General features: G+C 41.2%; 1 protein-coding gene across 1 annotated transcript in view; it reads left to right on the top strand.

Annotated features, from left to right (window-relative positions):
• LOC120980681 (cadherin-8-like) overlaps positions 1 to 23,159 on the top strand; it is a 396,076-nt gene that overhangs the window by 221,686 nt on the left and 151,231 nt on the right. The window contains exon 4 of the mRNA XM_040409924.1: positions 7,613 to 7,780. Coding sequence (XP_040265858.1) covers positions 7,613 to 7,780 — 168 coding nt within the window. The remainder of the gene's footprint in view (positions 1 to 7,612; positions 7,781 to 23,159) is intronic.

The following is a 23,159-nucleotide window of genomic DNA, read 5'->3' as shown; positions in this document are numbered from 1 at the left end:
TTTACAATGTGTTTCAGGACCAAACCAACCCTTTTTAGAAAAACAACTAATAGTAGCTGTTTTTGTTTGCCCGATGAAGCAGCCTGTTCGGCTCCGAAACACATTGATAAGACACCCTGAAATAAAGCATCAACTTATTATACACTGGTCTGTACTACATACTGAGGTCAGGCCACCTGAAGAGTTTCCACGTTGTCTTCTCTACATCATTTATTCCGGCCCAGTATGGCTATCTGGAGGGGAATGTGTGCTACACTTTTGATATGATCCTTTCCCAGTTGACAGGTAGTTGTGCCCCTTAGAGGGGCTCTCTATCTGTTGACACTTATGGTGTCTTGCAGTCCTGCCTTTGAAGCACTCTCCCTTCTCTTCTCTCAAGACAATGCTCAGTTATTTTCAGAAGGAGGAGTATGGAGGAATGACTGTCCATGCTCTCCATTCACTTTATTGTGAGTTGTTCCCGGAGGTCGAACCTATAGCTCATTTATGTTATACTCTATTGATATGTCATAAATGTCCCAGATGGGAATACCCCTTTATGTTTAAGATGTATGTTACATTTTCTGTACACAACAGAGCTGTCTTTTGAAAAATTGATTTGCAATACAAAGTGGCGAATTATCTCAGCGTGAAGCTGTGCTGCACATCAGGATAAGCACAATGCAAGTTCTATGTTTATCAGCACATTTATAATGATATGACTAGGTGTCATATTAATGGCAGCAGAAATGCCTTCTATATATTATATTTATACAATTCACCAGTCTGTAGGTAAATGTGATTTACCTTAAATCATAAATACAAACTTTGCCCTTATCAAGAGCGGCTGATAAATGAGCGTAAGTGATATCAGGAGCAAATCAAGAGAAATCGATCCCCTTTTGCATGATAAATTCAACGTGACTGCACAAAGAATAGAAATAAAAGGTCACAAAGTTTAATATTTCCCATTTAGTGACAGATTTATAATTAGTAGGTAAATATTTACATTACAAAGTTCATAAGAATACTTTCTCATTATACTGTAGGCAGCCCCTTTATCAAGAGAGCTTCAGGGGCAAATAGCTGATACTCCGGATCCCCCCCCTCCCCCGGGTTTATAGTGACTGGGGAAACTGCCACCAGCTGTTGCATCAGCTGCTACAAGTAAAATGTAGTACAAAATGAAGTTAAATGGATGTCCATTCAATTCAAGAACAGACCATGTGCCTGTAACGGGGTGCCGAAGGTTCACTAGGTCTCCCATCAGCCGCAGACCTGCTGCTTAGCTTCGGGAGCGAGGATCTGTGTTTGACCTTGTTCCCAGGGCAGCTTTGCTAGCTGGGAGGCTCCCTGCTCCTAGGTCTGCCTTGAGCGCCGAGCTGATCACTCGGTGCTCGACTGGTCGGTCTGTCGGTCATGTGATGCTGGCCACGTCACATGACCCTCACTCCCCACTATAAATACAGGCAGCCTGCTGGCCACAGGTTGCCTGTTAATTTTAGGTATCTGGTGATTGTTTTGTTCCTGCATACTTAACTGATCCTGTGTTCCCTGACGATTCTCTGCCTGCTCCTCCTGTACTGCGCATCTCTCCTGGTATCCTGACCCCGGCTTCCACCTGACGATTCTTTGAGGACTCCTGTTGTACTTTGTTTCTCTCCTGGTATTTGACCCCGGCTTCTCCTGACTATTCTCTGCTTATCCCTTTGTACTGTGTTGCTCTCTTGGTATTGACCCGGTCTGTTCACGTTCCGTTATTTGTCTTGTCTGTCTTCCCAGCACGTATCCTAAGTTAGGGACTGCCGTCTAGTTGTCCCCTGTCATTAGGACTTGCGAGGCAAGTAGGCAGGGCCAGGGGTGAGGGTGGAGCGCAGTGGTCACTATCCTCCCCCCTGTGTGTAGTGTACGTTACCGTCACAGTGCCCTTAATTAGAGCTACTGCTCATTAATGGCTCTCAGATCTAGCTCAGCATTTAGACGTTTCTATTGGGATGAACTGTCTCATCAGAGGCCTAGGTTCCTGATCTGCATTAATTTATGCTGTAGCTCTGTTTCTTCAGATTGGCTCCTGTGAAAAAGCTCAAGCTCACCACGTGCCTAGCATAAATTCAGTCAATGAAAGGTTTATTTCTGTTAAAGAAAGGTTGGAAAAATGATACAATTACAAGAAACAAAACCATCATAAAAAGATTGTCAGGTAGATGTTACAAAAATGAGGAGACAAATGGTCCTTAAACAGAAGCAGGGTCCATTGTAGTGTACATTACGTAGGTTTTTGAAGTAAAGTAATGTGTCATTTGAAATAAAAAAGAGTCTACATATGATTTTTTTAATACGTACATAACTTATGAATTTTATCTAGAGGCTAAGTAGAGCTCTGTGAAGACCATTGTTGCCCTAAAGATGTCCAAGCGTCTTGTATGACAAGATGAGAAAATATGTTGAGACTGCCGGGGCATTAGCTCTACATGGCCAAAAAAACTGGAATTCCTGTGTCCAGTGGAGCTACAGAGTGTACGCTCACTCTACTTAAAAGGGGTCTGTAAAGGGACAGAGGGGTGACACAAAATAGGATGGCTCTAAGAGGGAGGATCAAGGGGGCACAAAGTGGCAGGAACTTTGTGAAGTGAAGAATGGATGGCCCCATGGCGAATAGAGAGGAAATGCACAATGGCAGGTAGGATGACCATAAACTGTGTGCCTGTGCAGAAGAAGGTAGACAGAGAATTGGGGCTGAAAGAGACAGAGAGAGTTTTTATTCCACACACTTAGGGTGAGGGATATACACATTAGAATTATGTTGAAAAAACTTCAATTTCAGCCAACCAGCTCATGTATTTGAAGATTTCATCCGACATTCATTCAGCATATGTCAGGGATTCAATGAAGGGACAGGTTGAACTTCTGAATTTATTTCTCAAGGAAGGAAAGAAGCCACTAGAGGTTTCTGATAGTGACTTATTCCCCTCTTCCCATTGAAAACACATGAATACTAGATAAAATGGAGTCTACATTGTATGGGGTGCTTGTCAAGAATATCTGTCAGCCGACAGCTATTGAAAGTGTATGGTCACCAATGCTCAAAAAAGTGCACAATACAGCAACCTTAAGGATGGAAATACTCTAATGAGGTTTACAAACAAAGAGGTCTGTGGCAATATCCATAGTGGTCAATATTTAAAGGGGTTCTTTGGCCTCCATATATTGATGACCTATCCTCAGGTTTCACACCAGGCACCCAACTTATCAGCCATGGTATAGGAAAATTAACAGTTTAAGGGGTGGAAGCAGAAGGCACTTTACATAGAGTAGTTTCCGGCACCGGCTTATGAAGCTCACCTCCCATGAGATCATTTAAACTGCAGTACCCCAGCATGACCACTATACAGTGTATGGAGCTGTCAGTTCTGTAACACTATATTGATTCAAGCAACGTAGCATCCCAAATCAGTTGATTGTGAGGACCCCCACCAATCTGATATTGAACCCTTTTAAAACATTTTGAATGGGTCCACATGGACATCTGTTTTGCTGTGATGCAATTGGCATATTCATCTATACTTCCTGTACAACTGATCATTACATAATCCAGACTGAACATTGCCCTTCCTTGTTAATCAAATGTTCCCTTTTCTGTTCTATTCAAGCATCTGACACGTTAACAGCTATCATTTTATTCAAACTGATTGTGTGCTCATTTTTTATTTTTTATTTCTTTTATTACAAGTGTTTCTACAGTACAGTGATTGCTAAAGAAGGGCAAAAGTTACAGGTTGTGCAAAATTGAATATGTACATGGCAAAACATGACAACCGCTGGTATGTGACCTTGCACTTTTCAGAAGATCATTGCAGATCAAATGCAATGGCTTTTGAAACAAAAATAGAATAAGCATTCAGCAACAACATATTTACATGAAAAAAATCATTGTGGCTATACTAGTTCAAAATAATATCTAAAATGAAAAATAACCAGGAAAAATAATTCTGTAGTTTACAGTGTGAAAGAGAGGGGTGTATGTAGAAGAGAGTGGATCCATAGCAAGAGCATGGAGCGGCTCCCTCTGGGGGTTGGTTCATGTCATCAATAGTGATGAGCAAAGTTTCCAAAAATATGTTTCGGCAGCTGAATTTTGACAAGATATATGATTTGTTACGGATTACTTTGTAACAAATTGCATTCCATTGTATGGAGCGGGAGAAAATAACAGGGAACAGCAATCCCCCTCATTTAACCCCTTAGATGCTGCGTTCAACACTGATCGCGGCATCTGAGAGTCACATTCAGCCTATCAGGCGGTTAATCAGGGGTTAAAAGAAAAAATACATACTCAACTCTTCCATTTGATCGCGGAAAGGCCGTCTTGATTGAAGAAAATGTGCCAAATCTTGCGCCCGCTGGTGACGTCACATGTTAGCGTGCGTGAGAATTGGAACATTTTCTTCAGTTAAGATAGCCGCGACGGCCTCTACGCGGTCAAATGAATGAGGTGAGTTTGCTTCAGGAAAAATTTATTTGTTACCACGAAGTGCCAAGAAATTCGTATTCAAGGCGAATCTAATTTTTCCTGAAATTCTGATTGATTCCACATCACTAACTTCGATTTGCTCATCAAGCCATCCTGGTAATAGGGCAGTTAAGTGGTTTCTGCATCTACTACCTATCTCTTGAAGAACAAAACTACTAACCCTGTTTTCATTGTAATACTTTTATATGCTAATATGGTGGTTCCTAAAGCAAGGGGTCCTAGTAAAGGTTCCTTCTACCATAAATAAATACAGATGCCCAAAATAGACCGACTAAACACAGATTCAGGGCAAATCCCTTAAATAATTTCATACTGTAGACCCCCTAAATACTGACCATGGGAAACCCCCCACCCGAAGAAATCGAAACTCCAGACCTGCATAGTAGTATCTCATCTGCCTCTTTGCTCTTTTTCCAGTAGCATGAGGGCCTATCATCTAAATGCCCTTCTGCAGGTCTGGTAGAAAGTTGTGTAAAGTAATTTAGTTTCAGACTTTCTTATCATTTGTAAAAACTGCAATGTCAGTAATCATTGCCCAAAGCAGTTTTATTGTATTTTTTGCCACAACTCAAATATAAAGAAGCTGCAATTTTCGAACAGCATTTGGACAGTTTGATCAGCATTGGACCCTAGACGATTGCCCAGACCCCTAAATTTTTTTGTAAAATTGGGAATTCAATATCATCATGCTATTTTCTCAACATTTCATCCATAACTATTTTTTAAAAGATAATATGTAAAATGTATGGTTATTATGTTTCTAGCAGTAAGTGTATAAAAAACAAACAAAAAAATGGGAAACATATTTTAATTTGATTCTTAGTAAAAGCTTTTCACACAATAAATGCAGAAAATAACACTGTGAAATGTAAATTTTATGCCTGTCTACTTTTTTTATCTTTTAACTTCCGTGTTTTACATGCAATTAGAACTGTAATATGTCAAGATGTGAATAAGAGTTTCACAAATATCCACACTAAGATATAAACATGTTAAAGTAAACCACACAGGATAATACCAATGCATCTCCTAAGGAATCATACTAGAGATGGGTAATTTTAGGTGCGATTGCCAAATTTTTCCAAAGTTCAATTCGGATTCAAATTTATCCGCCCGAATAAGAGAGATACTAGTATGTGTCCATTGCAGCTTTCCTTCTAAAAGAAAAATAAAGCTTTATTCTAAGTCAAAGATCAACCTTTTAAATGGGCCTTGAATCCTAACTTGGATACTAGTCCAGGCAGCATCTTTTATACAGACAGCTATTTCTGGGAAATTGATCAGTGGTGAGCAGAGAGAACAGGCTTGGCTACTTAAAAGCCCTTTTTCACTATTCGGGTTTTGACTGGAGGATTGAAAAGTGCCTTATAGCTGTCATTAATATTGTAGACCAGGCAACACTTCTGTGGATTTCTAGCATGTTTATGAGATTTGATATTAAGGAAACATTAAACAATCCCAGGTGGGCTACAACAACAGACAACAAAAGCCCAACAGGGATCCGGAGGGTAACACTCTGGAACAACAACACTCAGGGATCCGTAGCTTCTTCTCCTCAGCTGTTTCTTGTCCAGCACTCCCAACCTCCTTATATTCCCCTCTCCCACTTCTCTGGTAGCCAGATATAGAGCTTCCTGCCTGGACTTCTATACTGACCCACTGGAGCTGAGTAGCTGTGATCCCTGGTTGTTGTTCCAGAGTTTTACCCTCCGGATACCTGTTGGGCTTTTGTTGTCTGTTGTTGTAGCCTACCTGGGATTATATGTTTTGTCTGTTTTGTCTGTCCTCTCCTTGGTGTTTTACTTTAGTGTCAGTGGTGCGGACTAGTGATCCCACCGCCCTGTTCACTACGTAGGGCTCATCTTAGGGAAAGCCAGGGTTTAGGCACGTGATCGGCGTACGGGTGAGGAACCCGTCTAGGGACGTCAGGGCAGTCAGGTGCCAGCCTCAAGGTGAGTCAGGGGTCACCACCTTTCCCTCTCCCTTGGACAGGGCCTTCCCAATTCCCTCCCTTCGTGTGCTGCCGGTCATGACACTGACATTCTCATTTATTTGACACTTCTGATCTGTCAGAAGGAAGGAAAAATGAGACTCACAATGGATCCTGTATGTGTAGCAGCTTTAAGGCATCTATGGTCCCATCAGAATTGGCTTTTGAATTGGTAGCCAAAAGCAGGAGTGGGTAGAAAACACAGAAGACATGCAAATATTCGATTCACGTGTCATCTCTTTGTTAGATCCACTCCTGCTTTTTTTGGCATTAGCAACACTGATGGATTACTGACCAAATGCTGACAGAGTTAAGGCAAATGCTCAACAGACAGGATCCGTTTTTCGAGTGGTTATTGTTGTGACGGATCAGAGAAAGGGCAAAATAATCAGTCAATACAAACCTACTGCTGACACCCTCTCCCCTCTGTTGGGGGCTCTACTTGTATTAGCGTTTAATAGAACAGGTTCTGTAGACATCTATGTGGAATCAGCTGACGACGGTGTAAAAGAAGTGCGCTTCTTCTTGACACTAACATCGATCTGTAAGGCTGAGTTGATACTTGAGTTATTTGGTCACTTTTGGCACCGTGACTGCCCTAATAAGTGAGGTATGCAGTGATTCCAAGAGCGACGCCTGTCATCTGCTTGTCATACGGACTCACAGTATTGTTTCTCTACCACAGCAGGCTCCCTATGCGTGTTACTGCAAGGCACAGTGTTCTACACCCCTATAAAGGCTCTCTGCAGCCCAGAAATAGCCATTTTTAACGTGATTTGCCGCAAATAAATTCAGATCGAAGCAAATTTTTCCAATAACTTTAGAGAACCGTTAAAATCTAATTTTTGAAAAATTTGGTTAATTAATAGATATGACTTTTGCTGATACTAAATTGAGGACTGTATCATAAAACTCAGTGGTACAATATTAGCAGACATATTCCATTTCTCAATGGAAAAAAAATGGTTGTATTCTCAAATTTAGAAAAAGAGTTAGCCTTAAACTAACGATTTAGGTAACAAAGCTGGATTTACTGCTAAGCAGTCTTGATGAATGATGCCATTGAAGCCAAGATATTACTAAAACCTTTTCTCCTTTTCTTTCTTCTTCAGCCACCATTAAGACGGCCCTTTCTAACATGGACAGAGAAGCCAGAGAAGAATATCTTGTTGTCATTCAAGCCAAGGACATGGGTGGACACATGGGTGGACTTTCTGGAACCACAACAGTTACTGTTACTCTGACTGATGTCAATGATAATCCTCCAAAGTTTGCAATGAGTAAGTTTAGATGAGATTATTTCCTTTTGGGCTTATTTATTATTGATTTTTATTTCTTGGCTTTGGTAAGAGTTGTCTACTTTGAACAAAAAGTGAAGGTTGATATTCAAGATTGATATTTTATGATGGTTGCCTATACCCCTAGTTATCAACTGAATCTAATCGGGAATTTGGGAGGAGGTGCTGAAATCCCTTGCAGGAGACGTTAATCATGACTTAGTATCCTTTAAAACCTATTCATGATAGGTGATAGCCCTGAATAGTAAACTACCCCTATTTTCCTTAATATTTTTTAATAGGGTTTTGTAGATTAGTTCTCTTAACCATAATACCCTTTGAAGTCCAGTTTTAGTTTTGAATTGAAGAATTCCAACTTCTCATAAAGCAAATTCAATGCAATATCATGATCTTGTTATCAAAACCCTTGATAACTTGCAACCCAGCCCACAACCAGTGGGTGGGCACTAACATAGCATACACATCTTGTGACAGAGTATCATAAAATCATGGTTTTTGCAAAGCTGGTTATCTCGCACCACACATTTCATCATATGCTGAGCCAAAACCAAAGGTAGGGAAAGAAATATCTGTTCTTTACAAATTGGATGCAAGTCATTAGGATTATTTGTCTAATCATTATATTACACAGTCAACAGTATATTACCACAAACATTATTTGGACAATCCGACATTCTAACCAAAAAAAATAAAAAAATTAAAAACCCAAGAAAGCCTAGTAAGTACCAGTGGACCAGTGTTTTTACTATCACAATTGGGCATATGGCAAGATGTAGTCTTTCAGGATTATTGGGTACTGGACTATTGGATTTTTATAAATATAAAAAAAATCTGAATTGTGGGTAACTGAATCTCGAATTTAGTTTTTTTCTCATGTAATCATATTTGATCTAATTGCATACTTGTAATATACTACTTCCATTAAAACACACTTACACAGTTCTGGAAGGCACTCTACTTATCTCTCCAACAAGCAAAACCAGAATTTCCTGGTCTTCTTATGACTTTGATATTTTTACTTTGGTTCCATTATAAATATGTATTATCTTGGAAGACAAAGGAGGAAGTCATTTTAAATATTACTTTGGGGTAAGATCAATGCTGCATAGTCTGTGAAAACAGTCCTTTGTACAACAAATATTAACATTTCCAAGATGGAAAATATTTCCATATCTGAAGTTTTCAAACCCTTTAACGTGTAAATCAAAGAGGCTGGTTTTAGACTGAATGACAAAAACACTGAATATCAAAAATTGTTTTCTGATAAGCTCAAGGTGAATTGACTATGTCTTAGCGCCTGGTAGAAATCTATCTGCTGAATGCATTTCTTTCAGTTGGATTCACCAAAAAATGCAGGTATAGTGAAATTTTTCTTGGGAACTACCAATGTTGGAATAAAACAAAACACAAAAATCAAATAAACTTTACATTAAAATTGTAACTTTTCATATTTATTCATATTTATCTCTTTTGTAAACTATAGTCAATGTTTATGATTATTATTTTGAGTATAATTTTCTGAAGAAAGCAAAGAATTCTAATTCTCTGGTTTTCAATAGTTCAATCCCATTTGTGCAGGACAAATTTGACTATAAGACTATGCATGTAAGCTAGGCATACATTTCATCGATGTAATATGATCATTTGATACATAAAGTAATTTATTTTTACCAACAGGTCAATAATTATTTCAGACAAGGCAATCAACCTTACATCATCATATAATGATATTTGCATATCTGCATTTAATTACACATACAGATGTGTCATTTCTTAGCATTCTTTTAGTTATTATACCTCAAGATGTATGGTGCAAGTTTTAAAAACCAAATAATTTTGTGATATTCTGTCATAAGAAGTCAATCCTATATGTTTCTATGTACCATGAGCATTGAGTGGTTGGGTTGTGACTTGCGGTCTGTTAAAAGTTTTGCTATCGTGTTGCCACATTGTGCTTAAATAGATTAATGATAAATTGGAGTTCTTAACCAATCTCAAGCTAAAGTAAGGGTTGGCACTAAAGATAAGTGAATTCCACCCAATTTTTTTAAGAAGTACTGATTTTAAATTGTAACAAACCTGGATTCAGAGGTAAAAAGAGAAGAGAGAGTGTGTGTTTACCAGACAGTCAGAGCACTTTCCAAATAATTCAATCCAAATTAAATTGAACGATTTATTCAACTGAAGGGGACCAATATAGAATTTTGAGAAATATATTCATCTTTAGCCGACATATCTGTTTAGGGAAGAAAATTGCAAATACTGTATCTACTGCATCAAGACTCTCTGAAAAAGGCTATGATAAGGAGACAAATAATGCTAAAAGGAGTTACTAAAGATATTCCCATTATTTGGGAAATTATTAGTGAGGATCGAGCATGCTCGGCCAAGCCTCAGTTCGGCTCGAGCATCTCGATGCACGGCACATGGCGGTATTTGGCCGAATACCGCATGTGCTCGAGCGCAATGCTTGAGTCTCTTCCCCACACGTTTCTTGGCTGCTACGGAGCCAATAAACGTGCAAGTAAGTACTGCCCTCACTGTAATGACGGAGCCATGTTCGTTGCTGGCATTACAGTGATTGGCTGGCCGAATGCACCCGATGACGCATGTTCGGCTCATTCTTAGTCAGGGTCAGCTCACCAGCAGGCCCGCACCTAAAATCTTTTACAGGATCAGATCACCAGCAGGCCCTCGCATATAATTTTTTACAGGGTCAGCTCACCAGCAGGCCCTCATCTACAACCTTTTAGAGGGTCATCTCACCTGCAGGCATTCACCTAAAATCTTTTACAGAGTCAGCTCACCTGAAGGCCCTCACATATAATGTTTTAAAGGGTCATCTCACCAGCAGGCCCTCACCTGCAATCTTTTACAGGGTAAGCTCACCAGCAGGCCAGCACCTAAAATCTTCTACAGGGTCAGCACACCAGCAGACCCGCAACTAAAATCTTTCACAGGGTCAGCTCACCTGCAGGCCTTCACCTACAATCTTTTACAGGGTCAGCTCACCTGAAGGCCCTCGCAGATAATATTTTAGTGGGTCAGCTCACCTGCAGGCCCTCACCTACAACCTTTTAGAGTGTCAGCTCACCAGCAGGTCCTCACCTATAATCTTTTACAGGGTCAGATCACCAGCAGGCCCTCACCTAAAATCTTTTACAGGGTCAGCTCACCAGCAGGCTCGCACCAAAAATCTTTTACAGGGTCAGCTTACTAAAAGGCCCTCACATATAATATGTTATAGAGTCAGCTCACCTGCAGGCCCTTGCATATAATTGTTTATAGGGTCAGCTTACCAGCAGGCGTTCACCTACAATCTGTTACAGGGTCAGCTCACCAGCAGGCCCTCGCATATAATGTTTTAGAGGGTCAGCTCACCAGCAGGCCTGCACCTACAACCTTTTAGAGGATCAGCTCACCAGCAGGCCCTCACCTACAATCTCTTACAGGGTCAGCTCACCTGCAGGCCCTCGCATATAATGTTTTAGAGGGTCAGCTCACCTACAGGCCATCACCTACAACCTTTTAGAGGATCAGCTCACCAGCAGGCCCTCACCTACAATCTTTTACAGGGTCAGCTCACCTGCAGGCCTGCACCAACAATCTTTTACAGGGTCAGCTCACCTGCAGGCCCTGGCATAATATATTTTATAGGGTCAGCTCAGCAGCAAGCCCTTAACCATAATTTTTTCGATGGTAGGCTCAGCAAGAGACCCTCACCCATTGTGTTTTAGAGGGTGAACTCACCAGCAGGCCCTTGCATATAATTTTTTACAGGGTGAGCTCACCAGCAGGCCCTTGCATATAATTTTCTACATGGTCAGCTCACCAACAGGCCTTCAGCTACAATCTTTTACAGGGTCATCTCACCTGCAGGCCCACACATATAATGTTTTACAGGGTCCTGCAGGCCCTGGTATATCATTTTTTAGAGGGTCAGCTCAGCAGCAAGCCCTCAACCATAAAATTTTTGATGGTCAGCTCAGCAGCAGACCCTCACCCATAATGTTTCAGAGGGTCAGATCAGCAGCAGGTCCTCACCCCTAATGTTTTAGATGGTCATATCAGAAGACCCTTGCTCCAAATGTTTTAGAGGGTCACCAGCAAGCCATTAATCATAATTTTTTAAGGGTGTGTATGATGCCCTCCTTTATGTGTAACAAAGGGTGTATTGAAGTGCCGGTTCCTTGTAATTTTTGGCAGCCCTTTCACTTATTGCATAGGCTTTATGAGTGTAGGAATCGCACTACATGAACAATTGTACCACAATGTGAATGAGTCCCTCCTTTATGTGATATATACAGGTTGTATCAGAGTGCCTCTTGCTTGTAATTCTTGGCAGAACTTGCACTTTATATACAGTAAATATTCAGCAAAGTATGTTTCCTAACAGTTTTTCCTCTAAAATCAATTTTTATCTTTGGTTTTGTGCGTATTATTGTCAGTCTGTAAAAGTGGTGTACTACTCGGACAACATCATTCCCAGCAGTGACCTTGGAGTCCAAGATACATCCAGACATCCTCCCCATGCTGTTCCCGAACCATTTCAGTGGTGTTTCCATCAATTTCTGACCTTTTCCTATGAACCAGGCACCCTACCCTCGTCAGAGCAGGGGGTGTCTGGTTTAATACTCTGGTTCTCCCATTGACTTCCATTATACTCGGTTGCTCAGTAGAGCACCCGAGCATCCCGATGTGTTCGGCCAGTGCACCCGAGTACCGAGCACTTTGGTGCTCGATCCACACTAGAAATGATGTGATTATTGGATATAAAGCAACCCTATCCTCATTATAGGTGTCCTTATTATAACGTATTGAGGCATAATATTTGCACACACATATCAATTGATGTCCGATTAATGTCTGCTGCATTTAATTCGCTGTAATTTCTGCTGCAAACCTCTCCTTCCCCTCCACCTCTACTCACCCCAGAATTGGTCTGTTTTATATTGGTGACTTTTGCTCATCTATGCCCTCTACTTTGGGCAAGTACTAGGGCCGTTTCACTTATTCTGTGTCTTTCGTAGGTCCAGAGTTCCAGCAGCAGGACCAGGCGTCAGGGATCTTTGTTCTTTCATCATTGAACCTCACCTCATTTTGCAGTATTGCATGGGTTAAACCCTCTGCAGCTCCAAGACTGTTTCTGCTATATCTGCTATGCTACAATCAGCTTCTGATATATCTGCTATGCTGTTTGTCTCATTCTCTCCCTGAGAAATAGGTAGTTTGTTAGATCCTGCAACTGTACTGTAATCTACACTCACCTAAAGAATTATTAGGAACACCATACTAATACGGTGTTGGACCCCCTTTTGCCTTCAGAACTGCCTTAATTCTACGTGGCATTGATTCAACAAGGTGCTGATAGCATTGTTTAGAAATGTTTGCCCATATTGATAGGATAGCATCTTGCAGTTGATGGAGATTTGAGGGATGCACATCCAGGGCACGAAGCTCCCATTCCACCACATCCCAAAGATGCTCTATTGGGTTGAGATCTGGTGACTGTGGTGGTCATTTTAGTACAGTGAACTCATTTTCATGTTCAAGAAACCAATTTGAAATGATTCGAGCTTTGTGACATGGTGCATTATCCTGCTGGAAGTAGCCATCAGAGGATGGGTACATGGTGGTCATGAAGGGATAGACATGGTCAGAAACAATGCTCAGGTAGCCCGTGACATTTAAACGATGCCCAATTAGCACTAAGGTGCCTAAAGTGTGCCCAGAAAACATCCCCTACACCATTACACCACCACTACCAGCCTGCACAGTGGTAACAAGGCATGATGGATACATGTTCTCATTCTGTTTACGCCAAATTCGGACTCTACCATTTGAATGTCTCAACAGAAATCGAGACTCATCAGACCAGGCAACATTTTTCCAGTCTTCAACAGTCCAATTTTGGTGAGCTTGTGCAAATAGTAGCCTCTTTTTCCTATTTGTAGTGGAGATGAGTGGTACCCGGTGGGGTCTTCTGCTGTTGTAGCCCATCTGCCTCAAGGTTGTGCGTGTTGTGGATTCACAAATGCTTTGCTGCATACCTCGGTTGTAACGAGTGGTTATTTCAGTCAACGTTCCTCTTCTATCAGCTTGAATCAGTCGGCCCATTCTCCTCTGACCTCTAGCATCCACAAGGCATTTTCGCCCACAGGACTGCCGCATACTGGATGTTTTTCCCTTTTCACACCATTCTTTGTAAACCCTAGAAATGGTTGTGCGTGAAAATCCCAGTAACTGAGCAGATTGTGAAATACTCAGACCAGCCCGTCTGGCACCAACAACCATGCCACGCTCAAAATTGCTTAAATCACCTTTCTTTCCCATTCTGACATTCAGTTTGGAGTTCAGGAGATTGTCTTGAGCAGGACCACACCCCTAAATGCATTGAAGCAACTGCCATGTGATTGGTTGACTAGATAATTGAATTAATGAGAAATAGAACAGGTGTTCCTAATAATTCTTTAGGTGAGTGTATTTATATGCCTATGTACTGACCTCTGCCTGATTACCAGATTTTTATCCTCTGCTGCCTGACCTGACCCATATTTGATCACCACATTGACCATGTGCTGCCTGCTCTGAGCTTTCGACTGTTTCTCAGATTCTTACAAACTCTGCTTTCCCTGAACTTGGCCTGTTATTGATTTGAGTTGTGCTTATATTCACAGTGCATTGCACTAGTATCTCTGACCTCTGTGGGTCAGCTTTCAACCATACCAGGACTACTCCAGGAGGTAGTGGACTAGTGGCTCCCCTGAAGTAATGTCCAAATTCCTGTATAGGATTTAAAGGGTGAATAACAGGTGATTGCCAAGATAATTTCCTTAGCCAAAGGGCACATTGGTTATGCACCCACTGCCCCTAACAGTCTGTCCTCTCCATTGATATATCCAGGGGGGTTGATGTACTGTACTGCTAGATTTTATAAATACTATACAGTGTCTCATTAGACTTTTCTATAATAACTTATACCACTAGATGTCCAGACTTACATATCAAAGGTTCTCCTGCAGTTAGTTATTTAGACTTTGTCTAAAAAGTGAATCATAGGTGAGGAATCTGCTAAAAAGTCTTGATTTACTGTTTTCATATTCACAGCCAAAAATATCATTTCTGTAATAACATAGAAAATGCACCATACAAAAGAGAATATAAAACAAAACTGTTAATATAATAAACTAATGATCTCTAGATGCTCAAATTCTATTCTTCCTGCCAGGAGTCCAATCTATCTCTTGCTGGGCTGGGTTAAAATGGTTCTGTTTCCAGCATAGATTGCCTTCAATATTTTGTGCTTACATTCAGTTCACAAAGAAAATAACGAGGATTGATTTTAGGAAGAAGAGCATATATTCTGCCCTGGCAACATAAATCCATTGCACATAAATATTTCTTCTTGTATTTTGCATTGTAATCTGTGCCCTACAGTGATAGTCTGAAAATAACAGGACAAAATGAAAATACATAACAGGCAGTGGTATTCCACTGAGGAAAATACAAATTCTGTTAAATTTACGGTACTTTAATAGGGGTGCATTTATTTTCCTCTATTATCTGTGGTATTTTTGATGACCACTTAGGGTATTGGGACGACAGGTATCATGTTGAGATGTATGGTTTTAGTGATGTCTCTAGCAATTGGCTTTCAAATAGATAGGACATAAGAACCGGCAAGTAGTCTTTCTTTTACCTTCTCTTCTAAGGAATGGAGCTTGGAGGGCATACCTAATACCCTGTGGACTCTATTGTTTAAAAAAAAAAAGGTGTATTAGTCATAATCTTACACACATACTAGGATGTGACAATGCAAGAAGTAAGGAAAGTGTTAGGGCATGGACCATCGCCATTCTACTAACCATGCTGCCTTTCCCTGTCCTCTGCAGAATTCGGCCTAAACGCTCCCTTGCAGCTTGCCAGCATCTGCGATCACGTCCAGCCTATTGAAAGGCTAGGGTTCCTGGGTATTTAAGGCACTTTACCCAGCCAGAGGGTGCCTGAGCTTTAATCTTATATTATATGTAAAGAGAGGCTGAGCACTCTCCAGATGGACCACACAAAGACTAATATTCAAAAATATTAACAGTATTTATTACACCAATATATATAGATCAAGTTAAAGTAAAATGAACAATATAACAAAATACACAATAAAAAATGTTCAATATTAAAAATATTCAGATTAAGAGCAACATCATAAATGGATGGATATGCAATGGCATGCAAAGGGTGCTTAGTCCAACTCAGCTAAATTAATATGTCCTGATTGGATATAAAATCAATGACAATTCGATGTTGGATGATCGACAGTATGAATATTAATTTATATCGAATAAGTGTTCTAATATTCAAATAAATGTCCGGACTAAAATTCGATATTTTCTTTCGATTATTCTTTTCGATTATAACAACATATTCGATCAGTATCCCCTGTATGGCAAAATGAATATCACACTTGCAATTGCCGTCTGACTAAAGCACACGGTGGCGTCCCACGTGGCTAATGGAGTCAGATTCGGCGGTACCTGTTAGTAGAGATTCATCAGGAGCAGTGTGAGCGAGTTGATAGCCCTCAGTGTAGAGATTCTCCGATGGGGGAGCTTTGATTGTAACTCTGTCGATGTAGGGGTCAAAATATTCGCTATATGCCCAAAAAAAAGTTAATCAGGGTAAAATCATCAGTTCAAGTTGTTAGGGTCAGGACGTCCATCAGCTGATGTGCGGGTCTTTTAAAACCAGACACATTTCGGGGTCTTTTCCTAGCCCCTTCCTCAGTAAAATTGTGAAGATCATCGCCAACAAGCGTTGATATACATGCTTAAAAATCCTCTTTTGTAAGTGGCAAATCGCTCTGTGTAATCACAATCTGCTGCCAGCAAACAACTAATCAGTATGGGGAAGAGCGATGGCATTAGTAAACGCTCTTCCCCATACTCTGGAAGAGATCGCTGCATGAAATAGCAGTGGTTTCCTCAAATAGCGAGCCGGCGATGGCCAGGAAGGATGATCAACAAAGGCATTTGATAGTCTAGTGCTATTGTGAGTTACCTGTGTTTATTGGGCGTTATTTCCTGCCTGTGTTCCTATTGTGCTCCAGCCCTGTTTCTGAACTGCTTGCTTTATCATGCACTTCCAGTTTCAGTTCTGTTTATGTTTGAGTTAACCCTGTCTGTCTGCCTTGTCTTGGTTCCTATCAAATACCCAGCCTTCATTTCTCTTCACTAATGCCTAGTTTTCCGCTTTGTCCTGTGTCTTCCTTCGTCTATATTACCAGTTTGCAATCTATATCCAGCGACTTGCATTTAAGCCTTAGTGTCTGTTCAGACTACTCATGCAGTTTTCCTGCAATCTTTGTGGGGTTTTTTTTTGTATTCTGAGTCCCCAATCCCTGACCCCAGTGGGTAAACTGCCAACTACATTTGGAACATGGTGGGAGGTAGCGGCCCAGTTGCTTCCCTGCAGTGAAGGCCAGATCCCTGTGTTGTGGAAATTTTATTATGCAGACATTTTACTTTAGGATGTGGGTGTGTTTTTATAGATTGTCATCTGTCTCCCTGTGTCTGATTTAGCCAAAGAGCGCTCTAGCAGAGGGTACTTTGGCTGAATCGGACCAGTGGTAAAACCGTCAGTATGAAAACCTTCTCATGGGCTTGGAGACATATCTGCTTTTAAGACATGCATATCTGCCTTGTCGGTATACTAGTACCGTATACTGATAATAGCCGTAGCAATGTCTCGCAGATAATTTCAAACCTATGGGAACCAGTAGAATGATCTTTATTAGATACTGATCACCTTTGAGCAGTATTGAATGAGGTCCATGCTGACCGTGATGGGGGGTGGGCGGCCACCTGGCTGATCAGACAATGGACATGACTCATCCTTCCTTATACAGGGATGGGGCGTGTGCATTGTCTGCCCAGCCACATTGATTGCCCCGCCCTGTCCTTTAACATCACTTCCTGAATGTTATCACTTCCTGTATCCTTGTCTTGGCCCAGCCCCTTTTACACCTTTAAATAAAAGTATAGGCTGGGCATGGAGAAGGAGGAGTTGCTCAGAATTTTCAATCAAGATGGTAACACCTGGGTTTTTCTCTGACTGGGGCTGAGGGAATAGCGTTTCACCTTTTTCCTTACACAAACTTTGATGCGAGCGGATTACAACTATTAATATTTTCTACAACACCTGTATCGTGATTAAAGTGTGAATACCAGGGAAGTTCTGGAATAATGGCTTTAGGGTTAGCTCTAAGCCATGCCAGTTATTTGGCACAGTGGGTCCACACTCGCTGATCCATAACAGTGAGGAAAGACCAATCTGCAGCTATGTGGTTTTCTGAGCTAGTCTTCCTTCTACTAGCTCAGGAAAACAAGACAATGCTTTGCAGGTACCGTCACAGATCTTGATCGTTCCCTGAAGTAGCGATGTTTATCAAAATTGTACAACACTGAATACAATGTGTTGTTCTCTCTCTCAATTTTCAAATCTTGTTTCAAAGAATAAAGATATATTAAATGAGAAATGCAATATATTCCATTAAATGAAATTGATCAGGGAATCACATAAGGGATTTCTCCCACACCTCCAAATGTATCTCTGATTACATACAATGCAACGGAATTCATCAGCTTGTTGATTCTGTGCTGGACGGCAATGTGAATTCATGATTAAATCGTGAGTCTACGTTCCCCTCTTGGGTTTTAAAAATAAAAAAAAGATGAACTTGCTCTATTCTTCTTTATAGCCATTTTAAAAGAAATTGCACTGTTTACCTAAAACGCATTGAACATTCCTATTAAGTAGCTGGGATCCACTGGGGCTATTTTAATCCATTAGTTTGCAAGATGCATTACACGGATATTTCTATGGAAAGAATTGAGCACTATCTTCAGAAACTGTGTAAACTCCTTGTATGATTTCAAATTAGTTTATCCCAGAAGAGAATAAGCAAAATGTACAAAAAGCAGAAAGCAGTGAAGTGTAAATTAGTCTCAGAGCTCCGCATGATGTAGTTTCAGATATAGAAGGATAAAGCTGGCATTAATAAAAACAGAAAAATAATGATAAATATAACATGAAAATTGTATAATAAAATAAAAATGCTAATTATAATAATACAACTAATAATATTACAAAGAAGAAGACATTTTTTTATTATTATTTATTGTTAAAGAGTCAGAAAAGAGATATTTTTTAAACTCAATATTCACAGAAAATTTTTGTTAAGAAGTTTTGCCTGTTTTTCACATTGGCAGCACCATACCATTGAAAATGAAATATTAAATATTGTCCTTCTTTAGCAGTCAGCACAGAGAGATAACACTGCTATATAGATATGGATTTTGTTGCTAGTTTACTGTTGCTATGAGAAAAATGTGTTATCTATTATTAAAATAGTAAATTAGTAGAATTAGGATAACAGTATGATAGTATCAAAACAAGCAAATATGTAAAGGGACGCTAAAATGGAGCAAAAATAATACATTTTTATTAGTGCTAATAGTGGAAATTTATGTGAGGTGAAAACCTACAATTAATAAAATTGGGCACTCAGTCGGTGCCGTATAGCCAGAGTCGGGTGCCTAACCATGTGATCACAATGTCCACTAGGTGTATAGTGTATTGAAGGGACACTGTGGACACCCTATGTTGTTAATACGGATACCTAAAGTACGTATATACAATTCCACCGCCCTAGTGGTAAGATATAGTACTCAAGGAGGCAGAGCCTGCCTATCCACTAGAAGTGAGCTGGTGGAGTGAATACTAAGAGAATGGTATAGCCTCTGGAAAAGACAAACAGTATATCTAGATGTGGATTCCCAGAGAAACACACAGAGGAATACCATTCGCAGCATAAAAAATGATGAACTGACCAGTGACAGGCGTCTCACTGGGCAGTGAAGGTTAGAAAGAGGAATGGCAGTGCACTATGCCATCACTCAAACACTAACCCTCATGCAGGTGCACTATAAACGCAGGTGTCTGCTGGTGTTGGCTTAGGTACATCCAGCATCCAGCAGAACCTGACCACACTTGACTACGGCTCGACGCGTTTCCGTGCATATGACTCATGCACTTCATCAGGAGCCGACGTAGCAGGTACACCTAAACTGCCTAAGCCGAGACCCTAGTCTGGCAGACGGCGTGCTACACAATGATTTTGCGCTGGTTACCACCGAAACCCTGGTGTGGGAGACGGCATGCTGCATTAAACAAACGTAGCCCCGGCACTGTGATGGCCGCTAAGCGCCTTCCCTCCAAGAAGATGCCCCCTCTAAATGACAATACACCCATTGACATTTTTGTATCAGTAGTGACCAATAAGCTCCGCCAATTAGATGTGTATCAGGGTGGTGCTGAGAACCTGGGACGGGCAGAAAGGGAAGCTTTGAAAGGATTACAGATGGACAATGAACTGGTCATTAAACCATCTGACAAAGGGGGCAACATTGTGGTGCTAGGACATGAGAAATATCAAAGTATGTGTCGGAACATCTTAAGTGATGAGTCCAATTACAGGAAACTCCCTTCATATCCCACTGCGGGGTTCAGACTCAAACTACGTGCCATCTTAATGAGGGCTTTTACCAACAAATTCATTGACAAGGCCGAATTTGCCTTTATGCTCCCTGATCATCCGGTTCTGGCTACCTTTCACAGCCTACCTAAAATACGCAAAGGGTATGACCCTTTGAAAGGGAGGCCAATTGTATTGGGTACCGGCAGTTTAACTGCGAATATCAGCACTTACGTGGATACCATCTTGAGACCTTTTGTTATCAGCTTGCTGTCCTATGCTAGAGATACCATGGACGTGCTAGCACGGTTAAATGGTATCCAATGTGACAAAGGTACTCAGCTGGCCAGTCTTGATGTTGAGGCCCTCTACAGCTCCATCCCGCACCATTTGGGCTGTAGAGCAGTTCTCTCATTCCTACAACAGAGGGGTGAACATCTGGTGGGCCATAATGCATTCATTATGGAGCTTCTTGAGTTCATTTTGACACACAATGTGTTCTTATTTGATGGTTAGATCTTCCACCAGCTCAGGGGAGTCGCGATGGGTAGTCCCTGTGCCCCACCTTTGCGAATCTCTTCCTGGGCTGGTGGGAGAGGGAACTGTTTTTTTCTGATGACATGGAACAATTTACTGCAGCTATCCCCCTTTGGATCAGGTACATTGATGATGTGCTGATTCTCTGGGGGGCCAGTACCACCTTGTTCCAGGAATTTGTGGCTGTCCTCAATAACAACCAGTTGGGCCTATTTTTTACCTCGGAAATTAATGAGAGTCAGATTTCATTTCTTGATTTGAGTATTACGATCAATACTTCGGGGTATATCATGACCAACATTTACAGGAAACTAACAGCCACAAACAATTTATTGAGATGGGAAAGTGGTCATCCCAAGGCTCTTAAAAGAGGTATTCCCAAGGGGCAATACCTAAGAGCCAGAAGGAATTGTTCCCAATTGTCAGATTTTAGGAAAGCTGCTGCTGACTTGCAGGACCGATTCCTACTTCGAGGATATCCCTCTAATTTACTCAAACAAGCATACCAACATTCTTTGAGCTTGAATAGAGACTCGCTATTATCCCCTAAACAAAATCCACAAGGGGTGGATAATGTGCGGATCATTGGCACTTTTGATAGTGCCCATGATCAAGTACATCATGTACTGTCAGAATATTGGGATATTCTCAGATCCGATACTGATATTGGTCACTTGATCCCTTCCAAACCAGCAATTACCTTCCGTCGAAACCAGAACTTACGTGACATCTTAGTTCACAGTATGTATCAGAGTCCTAAAGAACATACTTGGCTTCATAACCTTCTCTCAGGTACCTTTCCTTGTGGTACTGTACCTGTAAGTTCTGTTACTACATAAATAAGAACAAATCATTTACTTGCAACATATCTGACAAAACGTTCTTTATTAGACCATTTGTGAATTGCAAGTCGACTGGCGTGGTCTATTTGATGACATGTAGATGCGGCATTAAATACGTTGGTAAAATGATACAGGAGCTAAGACGGCGTATAGGGGAACACGTTTCTGACATCAATAAATCCCAAGACACACTGATTGCTCGCCATGTGGGTGAATGCCATAATGAAAATGCAGCATTCATCAAATTTCAGGGCATAGATCTGGTAAAAAGATCACCGAGAGGAGGGGACATTGACCGCCTTCTCTTACAAAAGGAGGCACAGTGGATTTTTAGGCTTGGGACCATTAAACCCAATGGCCTAAACAATGCCATCTCCTACGTTCCATTTATATGATGTGGTCATTATCCATCCCTGTTCCCCCCTATGTCTGGTCGTTCGTTTGTTCTCCTCGCTATTATTATCAGTATCCTGTGTCTCCTCTACCTCCCTCAGCTGCACTTTTCATATTTTTGTGAAGTGATGATGACGATCTGGGGTGGTTTTATATGTTAACGGTCCTCTCTTTAATGATACTGAGGGGCCATTACACAATATGTTTTGTGATTTGGTAGTTAATTCATCCCACTTTCCAGCAACGTTTTGCAACATTCCCGATTAGATGTTCTTATACATCTGGTCAAAGGATCTTACACCAATAGTTGCCACGGTCACACATTCATCGTTACTGTGGTCTTGTTGAATATTTTCTAGCTGGGTGACCCCCTTATTGTTCTTTTGTCACTGCTGCCGACTTTGCTCAAAAGCCGCTGGTTTATTCCCCTTTACACTGTTACTGATGCAGCGCGAGTGCGCTTACCTCCGGAGCACATCTCTGTTCCTCCTCCGTCGTCAGCTGACCAACTCAGTAGGAATGTTTCATGAGTCGGATTGGCTGCTGATGGGAGGCGTGCTCATGGGTGCGTGGTGTCTGCCCTTTAAATCACGGCGTTCTGCTGGCTGCTTAGCGGCCATCACAGTGCCGGGGCTACGTTTGTTTAATGCAGAACGCCGTCTCCCACACCAGGGTTTCGGTGGTAACCAGCGCAAAATCATTGTGTAGCACGCCGTCTGCCAGACTAGGGTCTCGGCTTAGGCAGTTTAGGTGTACCTGCTACGTCGGCTCCTGATGAAGTGCATGAGTCATGTGCACGGAAACGCGTCGAGCCGTAGTCAAGTGTGGTCAGGGTCTGCTGGATGCTGGATGTACCTAAGCCAACACCAGCAGACACCTGCGTTTATTGTGCACCTGCATGAGTGTTAGTGTTTGAGTGATGGCATAGTGCACTGCTATTCCTCTTTCTAACCTTCACTGCCCAGTGAGACGCCTGTCACTGGTCAGTTCATAATTTTTTATGCTGCAAATGGTATTCCTCTGTGTGTTTCTCTGGGAATCCACATCTAGACATACTGTT

This window comes from Bufo bufo, chromosome 10 (assembly GCF_905171765.1).
Source record: "Bufo bufo chromosome 10, aBufBuf1.1, whole genome shotgun sequence".
Classification (NCBI taxonomy): Eukaryota; Metazoa; Chordata; class Amphibia; order Anura; family Bufonidae; genus Bufo; species Bufo bufo.
Note: the sequence above shows the minus strand (reverse complement) of the source record. Positions and strands in the feature narration are given on the sequence as shown.